Below are 10,620 nucleotides of genomic sequence, written 5' to 3' on the forward strand. Positions count from 1 at the left end.
AGTATACGTAGCCAATACAAACATGTACATTGTGTATTGCTGATAAATTCGGATCGACTAGTACATACTTTTTAAGCGATGACGCTCGCTTTATGCTATCGCACGACTGGCTGGATCTGTTGTCTGTTGTCTGTTTCGTACGATCGAACAGAAATTAAGTTTAACTTAACAAGAAATCGCCGTGTAGCTAGAACACAAAAGCAGAATACTCCCGCGCAGTTAGAATGGAACACTACAATGTATAAACGAGAGAGACTAATTTTATATGATGGGATCTATTCCATTTAGAAGACAGAAATTTCTAATTCTTATAATATACAGGGCCGCTGTGAGCAAGAGAATATTTGACCTTTCTCGCAGCTTAAAAGCTAGCTCGAGCTCGCGCGTATTGTATGTCGTTTATTTTATCGGATGTCACGCTACATTATAAAGTAATATCTTTGTTGAGACAACATTTGGAAATCTAAATAAAAAATATATATATGAAATAAAATATTACTAACTGTTGTTCAATTGAGCAAATCTACGAAAAAAATGTATTATTAACTTTGCATCCTTGGCCTGTGAATTGATAACTACTGCTGTATTTATTTGAATCCCATCAGATCCTAACTATGCTATTTATACAATCACTAAAATTGCTTCTTAGGTTTAAAAAATGTAAGCTGCAGTTGGATAACAGTCTTTATCACGAACTTTTGTCAGCTACTTCTATTTACGTTAAGTTTTTTGACAAATTTCCCTTTTGAAACGTCATCGCTTCTGCATGCATTGCATGCCATATATTATGAATTGTTAGGACAAACGAAGCACCGTTAGCCCCAGTGTTCATTAAATTCACCCATACCGACTTGTGACTTGCCTGGGGCCCATTTCCCATCCAAGGAGATAAGTGAGCACGAGAAGTTACTTGCCGATAGGAAAAACTACTTGTTCTTAAGACGACTAGATGACACTTTTTTCCAAGTCCTGGTATTAGGCTGATGTCATTACTGTGTGTGTATGGTTCAATTTATTTGTTCAATTGATTCTAAATGTCTAAGCTGTGAACTCCGCCTACCCACAGTCGAAAACGCTCTAATGGAAAAGGTTGTTTATTTGTTTTTGACCGCCTAACAAGAGGAACTGTGGAGCCACTGTTGTTCTTCCAAAAGTGAAACTTGACTTTGCTGAGAAAAGTTTTTATTTCTCTGTTGCATCTATTTTTAATTCTTTACCTTTGAAAACTTAAGACAGACTAGCTAGGCAGGGTTTTATTTAGGCAGTCTTTTAATGAATTTTTTGTGTAGGTTTCATTAGTATAAGTTACTAATATTTTTTATATTTTTATCTCATGATTTATATTTTTATGTTGTTATATTTTTTTCTCTAAACAGGACTCCTTTGATAACAATACCCATGTACTGAAGGGTCATAACATCCCGTCTGAATATTTATTATTATTATCATTATTATTATTAGGGATACTTTTTATCCCTTATGTATGTATTTTTGGATATTTTTTAGGATCAAAGCTGACAGTAGAGTGGTACAAGGTTCTTTTACATGACAACACCACTGGTAAAGTAATCAAGACATTTAAATTCCAATAAACAACTAATTATAACTTTTTGATTAGTGAATTACATGTAACTTATTGAGATTATCTGACAATTAACAGATATTGATTTGTTTTGTTTTTCTACACATTAGTTGGACCATTTACTTTCCAGTGCACTCTACACAAAAATGGCACAATATGGTTTGCATACAAAGAGGTATTTATGAGATGTCCATGTTCAATGTACATGTACAAAATCTTCTTAGTTGTCTTCATGAATTGTGGATCCGCAGTACAAATCAATGAAGTTTGCTTGATAGCTCAGTTGGTTAGAGCGCTGCACTAGTATCGCAGAGGTCATCAAGCCTGAATTTTTTTTCAGGCTTGCTTTTCTCAACTGCTTAAGTTGAGTACATTACTGCGATGATCTTTCATTTGCTTAAAATGTACATCCGCAGTACAAATTTATAAATTTTATGTATTCATTTCTTAAAATAATCTATTGTACATTATCACATTAAGTACATTAAAAATAAAAACAATAGTAAGTTTGTTTGAGTTTTAGCGGGGAGTTCTAGTTATCCGAGTTCGAGTAACTGGGGTTCTACGTATACTAACTATGATGGTATTGAACAAATACCCAATCATTGGTAAACAGGTTGTTGTCATCTTTTTGACATAGCAGGTTACCATAGCAACAGCATTAACGGACAATGTAAACACCCTTAATTTTAACTTTATAAGTGCTTAAAATTCTGGAACGAGCTTGATGATCCCCTGTGCTTTGCTATCAAATTGTGATAAACATGTTATATTAGCCCACACTTTTTTGCAAAGTCTAAAAAATGTTATGAAAGCGCCGTTCAGAGCCACCTCTGTCAATTTTTTTAAAAACTATAATTAGGAAACCTGTTGTCTTGATCACACTTCTTTTGCCGTTTATGTTATATAAACAAGACAGCATGTCTCAAATTATCCACACAAAGTTTAAAGGTATGATTATATAACTTGACCCTGGGCGGGAACTTGACTTGCATGTCAGATCTTGCAAATTTGCATTCAACATTTATTTCGTGTCTCAGGCAATTTCTGCAGTTTACATGTAGATCCTACTTTAACGTGAAAAAGTCAGTCATGTCCTGGCACCTTTAACCTAATCCTAATATCGTAGTTAGGTCAGTGAAGTTTAATTTGCATAAGTTTAATACAATTTTATCTCGTTTTCATGTACATATAAGATATTTTTTTAATCTTTTACATCTGTAAATTTAGTTACGATCGGGCAGGCGAAGAGCCACTCTGTGGATATACTGCCCGATGTTCCATTATTATTATTATTATTATTATTATTATTATTATTATTATTATTATTATTATTATTATTATTAATTTTATTATTATTATTATTAGTAATCCAGGGGGAAGGGGTTTAGACTGAGAGTGGAGGAGACTGACATTTCAGGGTGATCGTAGTTAAACATTTCTTGGTGCTTGCTATTTTACAGATTCCAATGGACGTGGACAAAATTCCCGTTTTACCATACCACCCTGTGAAAGTTGGCATAGCAAATGCTTATGTCATCCGATATATCTTCTACATATACAGCGTAATTAACATTACCAAGCAGAGTGTTGTCAATAACGCGGCTGTGATATTTGAACCTCAACTAAGTAAGTATACATTTTAGATAAATGTACCTTACATTCAAATACAACATACATAATGTATACCAGGCCATTTTCACTCGCAGTAGTCGCTAATTAATTAACTTAAATAATTATATTTTCGACATGTTTTTTTTATCTCAAACAGCTTTAGAATGCTGGTCAGAAAAAAAACCGAGCATTCAGTGAGAAAAGAAAAGAAGTTGAAAAATAGATTTCCTTCATTTTTTGCCGAGAAATGAAAAGAAGTTGAAAAATAGATTTCCTTCATTTTTTGCCGAGAAATGAAAAGAAGTTGAAAAATCGATTCCCATCATTTTTTGCTCGTTGATAGCTTTTAGGTACATGAAGATAAGAAACCTGTTTTTTCTCGCAAAAAGTCTTTTAATTTCGAGAAAAATAGGAAAATCAAAAATTGCTCAATTTTTCACCCGAAGTTCGCTATCATATAAACTCCTCTCGCGTTCGCAAAGAAGGCCGCACGGAGAAGTTTGGACATTTTCTATCAACAGATCGAAAAGCCCTTTTTCTTTTACTGAAAGATAATAATTTCAGAGCTTAAGCTAAAATACCTAAAATCCTAAATCATGCGAAATTTTGCTCGATTCAGGTTGCTTTTGCTCCACAAATTGCAATTACGTGAAGAAAGCGGATAAGGAAGAAATTTGACCTGTCCTCTTAACCCTTAATATGTTGAAATTATTCCTAAAAACGCGTTATTTTATCTGTTAATCGATTTTCTTGGCTCTACGGTCCGAAAGTTCTCTAAATTTGCTAAAAATGTACATTCTGAAAATGCAGGAAGATTTTGATGAAATTTCCATGTAAAAATGTACAATATTTTACTTTGGCGCATGCGCATAAGCCAAAATTTGGACTTCTTTTTTTTTGCTGAACCGTTCCGATTTTTTTCCTTGCTCCTTTCCTTTTCGTTTTTCTCTGCTTTCTTATTTTCTCTATCTTTTACTCTGTGCTCCCCTTCTACTGGCCTGAAAAGTTTTGATCTGAATCAATGGAAAACCCTGGAAAGGAGATCATGATCAAGTACGGGTATTTTGGCCTGTTTTAGCGCCAATTTTACACCAAAAACTAATCGGGATTTTTTCGATTAGCTCTGTCGGAATGCAGTCAATATTGAAGATAGACAGTCCTGTGGAAAGATCTATCCAAGCTCTATAAGATGCAAATCACAAAAATCTGCTGACGTGTAAATTGGTGACGTCATAAGTGGCAGAATGGCCATTCCTCCAAATCCCGGAATAATCCGTGCTTAGCATGATAAGGGTTAAGCGAGACTCGTCGAACTGAAATAATTTAAAAGTTAAGTCTTCACGATAACTAAAATGTGCATTAATAATCATTTTCTAAGGTGTTTAATTCAACATGTGGTATAACTTTCTCAATCCTCGTACAATCACACGTCTAAAACATTCCTGAGAATTGGCTTGGGTTATTGAAGGAAACCCTATTTTAACACGGCATCAAAGTTAATCAAATTTTCTGAGAAGCGCCCGTAGACTGTGTGAACACTTTTAATTAATTTCGAAAAGCACAAAAGTAGATATTTTAACGTCAAATCCAGATTCCCGTTTCACTTACTTTTTCCGATCGTTCCATTGTAAAATTCCGAAAGAGTGAGATAGAGGACCAAACAAGATCAATTTTAGTCCATTTTGAAACGCAGAACTCTTCCCGATCTGTTTTGTGACTGAAATAAAGTTTGAGTAAACAGAGTCTGCGCAGTCGAAATGTAAGTCACGGAGTCAGTAGTAACGCAATACAATTCTTGACAGGTTGTGTGGGTGCTCAGACGTGTACTGTGTGTATGGAGCGAACGGCAGAAACTACCTTTACCTGCCAATGGTGCCCTAAAATACAGAAGTGAGTACCTTGTAACTATATCAACATATGTTGCAATGTGAATAGACTTACAATTAGTGGAGTTCATTTCTACCGAGACACTTGCGTGACCAAAACCAAACAGCTGGCTGTTTGTAGGGGCTCACAAACAGCCTTCTTCCTTCCTACCATCTAGCCCCTGAGTGTAGAGGTAATCCCGAATAAAGAGACAAACAAGTGACTGGAAGAAAGTGCAGAAAGACATGTAACAGGTCACAAGCATGGGAGAGGTCTGATATGATTGGTTTAAATAGTTTTCGATGAGACCAAAATACTCGGTCCTGATGCGTTAAGACACTCTTTTTTCTAAGGCTCAGGAAATCTGAAAACAAGGGATAATTTACTTTTGTTAAACTCATCACCAATAGATGAGCATGGGGATGGTGCCTTAGGTATGTTGCATGCTTCTAGCGAATGCGAAGGTATCTATGGCAACCCCGAGAGCGGCAACCACCAGGCACCGTCACACTGATAGAATCAGTGGAATACTGAAAACAAGAGATAATTTACGTTTGTTGACAGCTTTGTTCTAATTTCAGGTGTTCAGATGGAGTGGATCGCCACCGTGAGGAATGGGAGAGAAATGAATGCAACGACAATGCCATCAAAGAGGTGACGGTCTAACTTAAACTCCTGCTTGCTAAGAAGTTACAATGATGTGGTTACAATCCAAGCGTTGTTCGCTATCAGACTCTAATATTCAATCACACCGTGCTTTTCTTTTAAGGGTAACAACTGTCGTTATGTTACTCTTTGCCTACAGTTAACCTATGTGATGTGCTGCAAAAGTGATTATCACAAACTGTTTATCATGGTTATGTTACCTTGCATAATGTTGCGTTACGTTATCAGCGTTAAGTTATGTTACGATACGTGTTACATAACGTTACATGATCAGTGTTGGACAGATCGCCATGTTGCCTAGCAACTCTTCCAACCCAAGCAGACAAGAGCTCTGGGATCGAAAAATTCCTTCAGTTGGTTACTTTGTCCCCAAGACCTCTTCCTTCCTGGAAACCTCGTTCCCAGGGCCTCTTTCTTACTAGAAACCATGCGTGCCAAGGGCTTTTCTAATCTTCTTAGATAGGTCTCGTTCCCAGTTCTCTCTCTCTGGAAACGAGCTTTTTCTCCTGCGACTTCATTTGAATCCTAAATTTTGAAAGGTCTGTATTTTGGACATGGTGGTAAAATTTGGCTTATATGAACTGAGTTATCCAATGCCTAAATTTTTTTCAATTACAGATGTCTGAAGAGTGTTTGCATAGCAGATTACCAGCAAAACGCAAACTCAAAGACAAAAAAGGCATAGGAGCAGGAGCTATCATTGGCATTATTCTGATATTTGTGTTGGCCTGGTGTGTGTATGCTTACAACCATCCCACCTCCAAATCAGGTCTCTTCCTTATTGAGGTAAGGTCCCGCCCTAACATTCTGATTAACATTCTAAGGGAATTATGGCAGCTATTAAGCAACATAATTACATTTACTCAATACGAGAAGGTGTACTATGCTAGAAGGCGTTTTCTTAAGTTAATGTAGCTTGAAGCTAAAAAACTATCCGAAAAGAGCGTTGCCTAAGAAGGGCACGCCTCCTCTCGAAGTGAGCCCAAGCAATTAAACGAGCTACGTCACGGGGGATTTTGCGTATTTTTGGTCTAAACTGTTCTGAAATTAGTGGTAGGCAACTTAATTAACCCTAAATAAACATTATCTTTGAACATCTAAAGGAAGATATAATCTTAATTTGCGAATAGAATTGAAGCTGCGGCTAAAACACGCGCGGAAAGAACTTGAAAAGTAAAGCCTTAATTTTTCAAGTTGCAATCCATTTCCATCCGCAGCCAAAAACGCTTGTTAACAGTTTCAGTGCTTTAATATATCAATTTTAAATTAAAATGGACCACCATTTTTTATGTTTTCTACAACCCAAATATGAATGTTGGCTGTTCGAAAATCGTGTAAAATCCGTGGCAAAGTCCCTTTAAGCGTCGTTTAGATATTTTCGATACACTGTTCGTGCCTTGTGATCCCGTGAGCGAGGTTACGGTTTAGAGCAGTTTGGGGCCTTGACACAAGTTTCAAAGCAAGAAAGGCTAAAATGAGTAGATTAATTATTTAGGCGCTTTGGCAACTAACCAATCACATTATTCCATCTCTTTGCAGGCCACTCGCAAACCCAGGGATTTCTTCAAACGTAGTCCCGGTGTGAGCGGGAACACAGGCCCGGCCGATCCTTCTGACATAAAGCCCCAGGTGCTGTAGGGTGATACAGCCTAATGCACTTACCCTTTTTGGCTCTAAAGCGGCAATATTTTTTCCGTCAAAAGAAGCACATATACCGTTTTTTCTCGAGTAAACGCCGGGCCCCGAATAAACGCCGGGTCTTCGAGCTAGAGTGGAAAGTAAGCCTTCCAGGAAATTATTCGAGGTGTAATATGCTTTAGGTATGATGGCTAATTACATTCATGTCACAAATAATGATTTAAACCCCTTGTTTAATAAACATTTTGCTCCAATAAGCTGCACCATTCAAATCAACGCCGGATCCACGGAGCCAAGTTTGAAATAAACTTTAATTGAGAAAATACGGTAAACGAATTTTAACATTAGCACGGTAGTTTAATGTAATGCATAATATGCCGGTGTCCACTATTTTTGTAAGTGCCTTTGTAGTTGTTTCGTTATGATCGCTGGTGACCAGGAAAATTCAAACGGCTGACCAAGATGGAATGTTACCGTTAAAGAGAATAAATCTAGGTATAATTCCAAAATCGATCACTCGATTCCCAGCGATCATAGAGAAATGTATAGAACCTTCCACGGTTTTCAACGCCATCTTGGAGTTGCTCACGTCAATTACTAATAATTGCGTTGCTTAATCTGTCTTGCTACGCTTCGCGCTAAGATCATTCTGTACATGTAACTCCACTAAAATGCATTGTACCATATTTACCTGCGAAGTACAAGACAAAGGGGAAGATTTACTGACGTCTTTTCAGGATCTAATTTTTATATTTTTCTCCAATAATCGTTGCGAAAAAAAAAAAAAGAATGTTAATTTTAAAAATAATCATAGCTCCCTTAACCATAGAAATGTATCGTGGAAGATTCTATTCACCAAATCACGAGATATTCAATACTGTAAAAGAATAAGTACAATCGGACCTTAGTGCGTTTTAACACAAACCAAGGTAATTGAAGTTTTTACCGTAAAAAAAGTTGCTTCGTTGTGTACGTCAAGAGCGAACAGATCTATTGCTTGAGTTGTAGAAACAGTATACAGTGTTTTGTATGTTAAAATTTTGTTATAAAAAGAAAATAGGTAGGCACAGCAATTCGAGAAATTCAAGTCACTGTTTAGTAATCGTTTGTTTTGCAAGTCGATCGTTTTGACTCAAATTCCCAAACACGTGCGTTGGCCACGCGTCTCGCGCGAGATGCCAGCGAAAATATCGCTTTTCAGCTTTTTTGACTATCGCTTATCAGAGTGAACAAAAAAGAAACCTCGTGCCAACTTAGGGAGAAAAAAAAACGTTTTCCCCACAGGGTCAAATGATCGGCTTGTAGCGATTCTTAGTTAATATTTATTGTTTTTTTTTTATCTGTATTTAAGAACCACAGTGATATAACTGTGAAAGGTTCTGATTTTGAGCTGCACGTGCTTTTGTACTGAACTACTGAACTAAATAATTACTGACCCACAAAAATCCTATTGTTCTCTCTCTCTGCAATATATCGAATATTGCAGCCATGAACCAAAACATCAGCGTGGAAGCGACTGAAATCGTCGATTTGATGCAGAGAGAGAAAAATGGTTTTCGGAGGATCAATAACTATAATAGATAATTACTTCGGCTCACAGCATTACATGTATTGGATATGCAATATATCCAATAATGCTGCGAGCCTCAGTAACTATCTATTAACTCTTGCCTATTTCCACTCGCATTTATTTGCGCCGCTCCCCTTTTACCTTCAGGTTACTATTGTTAGCGGCTAGTTTGTCTCGGTCAAGTTTAAGTAGTAGATAAAATATGAGCGGGAGATCTGTATGGGCGTTTACAATGGCGAGCCGATAGGCGAGCCATTGTAAACGGCCATACAGATCGGACGCGAATATTTTATTCTACTTGTGAAATGAAAACAATAAATTGAATGCAAAGTTTTGTTATGCGAATCAGTAGAGATCTGTATCAAAAGTTAATGAATACTAATTAGCTGAGCAGGAGTCTGTATCAAAAGTTAATTCTATTGTTTGATTTGTATTGGGGTTTACAGTTGTGTGCATGTGATCTGAATACAGTGCTGGGATTGGTTTGCACCCTCATGAATAGTTAATGAATTTTACAATACGCGTTAATTTAATACCCCCGCCCGCCAGAGGAACACAAAATTAAATAGACAACGTCAGAAGGTAGGGTAACAATTACAAAGGATTGGGAGAGAGCTGGGATCGCCGGCATCGTGAGAAATATGTCTGATTTCACTGACGAGGACGACTTTCTAACAATTGCAATTCACTCTGTTCTTTCTGAAAATGGTAAGTTCGTTCAATTCTAAATTTAATAGTCGCTAAATCTGGCTCATAAAAAATCGCAAAAATTAGTAGTCGCTAAAAATAGTAACCTTAAGGTAACCAAACTCTTGGAACCAGCAGGCTACATGTCACCTACACCAGCACTCACTCAATAATAATGCAAAGTGAAACTAAGCTCACAATTATCATGCCGGACTTAACGTCAGAACGAGTTTAACTGGTGTGACGTTAGCAATTAAGCCCAGTGTGAATATCAATGCAACTGGCCACCAAAGCCAGTAAATGGCTTGTTTCACGTTTGAAAACTTGCAAATTGATAAAACTGTAGGAATACTGAAGAGTAAGTAAAAATAAATCTGCTTGCTGTCTTTTAGTTGTTGTTTGGTGTGTCCTGGTATACCGGTATCGATCTCATTGCGTCTGCTCGTGAAATGGACCTTTGGTCGATTCTCTTTGGTGCTGGGGGGAGGTGCTGGACTCACATACTGAGGGCGCTTATTTTCAGATGGAAATTTGCGTTTCAAAAATCTTTTGGTTTTTTAATATACGGATAGGATATTGTATCTGAAAATGTTTGGTGCATATAAGAATCTGCATACTCTATAATGTAAAACGATACAGAACAAGCTCTTCAATACGGGCCCTTTAATCGTAAAATTAAAGTTTTACCTTTCTGTAAGACGGGAGGCGTATTTCGCGTCGGAGACTTGAAAACTTATTTTCTTTGGGGCGGGGGGAGGGGAGGGGGTGGCTTATGATTTTACGCAATGCCACGAACAGGCTGGGGTATTTTTTGTAATGTATAAAATTGCCTTAAAATCAATGGAAGCCTTCACGTTTACTGAGACAAAAAAGTAACAAAAAAGAGAACAAGGGTTGTTATGGTGTTGACGGTTTGCAGTTGTTTTCCGTATGCGCCATCAATAAGATATACTGTTATCAATACTAGAACTCTATTTTTCAAACGCAGATGATTGAC

The 10,620-nt window shown here is 37.0% G+C and overlaps 2 protein-coding genes across 4 annotated transcripts in view; both read left to right on the forward strand.

The window, feature by feature from the left end:
* Nucleotides 1-8,237, forward strand: part of LOC144660186 (plexin domain-containing protein 2-like) — a 29,257-nt gene extending 21,020 nt beyond the window's left edge. The window contains exons 6-12 of the mRNA XM_078520782.1: nt 1,507-1,560; nt 1,693-1,757; nt 3,046-3,211; nt 4,999-5,086; nt 5,644-5,716; nt 6,347-6,514; nt 7,268-8,237. Coding sequence (XP_078376908.1) covers nt 1,507-1,560; nt 1,693-1,757; nt 3,046-3,211; nt 4,999-5,086; nt 5,644-5,716; nt 6,347-6,514; nt 7,268-7,366 — 713 coding nt within the window. The 3' untranslated portion in view covers nt 7,367-8,237. The remainder of the gene's footprint in view (nt 1-1,506; nt 1,561-1,692; nt 1,758-3,045; nt 3,212-4,998; nt 5,087-5,643; nt 5,717-6,346; nt 6,515-7,267) is intronic.
* LOC144660167 (plexin domain-containing protein 2-like) overlaps nt 1-10,009 on the forward strand; it is a 79,395-nt gene extending 69,386 nt beyond the window's left edge. Inside the window, exon 17 of one of the 3 annotated variants that reach the window (XR_013572047.1) lies at nt 8,743-10,009. The gene's annotated coding sequence lies outside the window, so the exon portion shown is untranslated. Of the gene's footprint in view, nt 1-8,233; nt 8,722-8,742 lie in introns of those variants that run through there. The other 2 variants (XR_013572048.1, XR_013572050.1) reach the window with 2 other exon arrangements.
* Nucleotides 10,010-10,620: the final 611 nt, after the last annotated feature.

The sequence above is a fragment of the Oculina patagonica genome, chromosome 7 (genome assembly GCF_052425735.1).
Source record: "Oculina patagonica isolate OP01 chromosome 7, crgOcupat, whole genome shotgun sequence".
Classification (NCBI taxonomy): Eukaryota; Metazoa; Cnidaria; class Anthozoa; order Scleractinia; family Oculinidae; genus Oculina; species Oculina patagonica.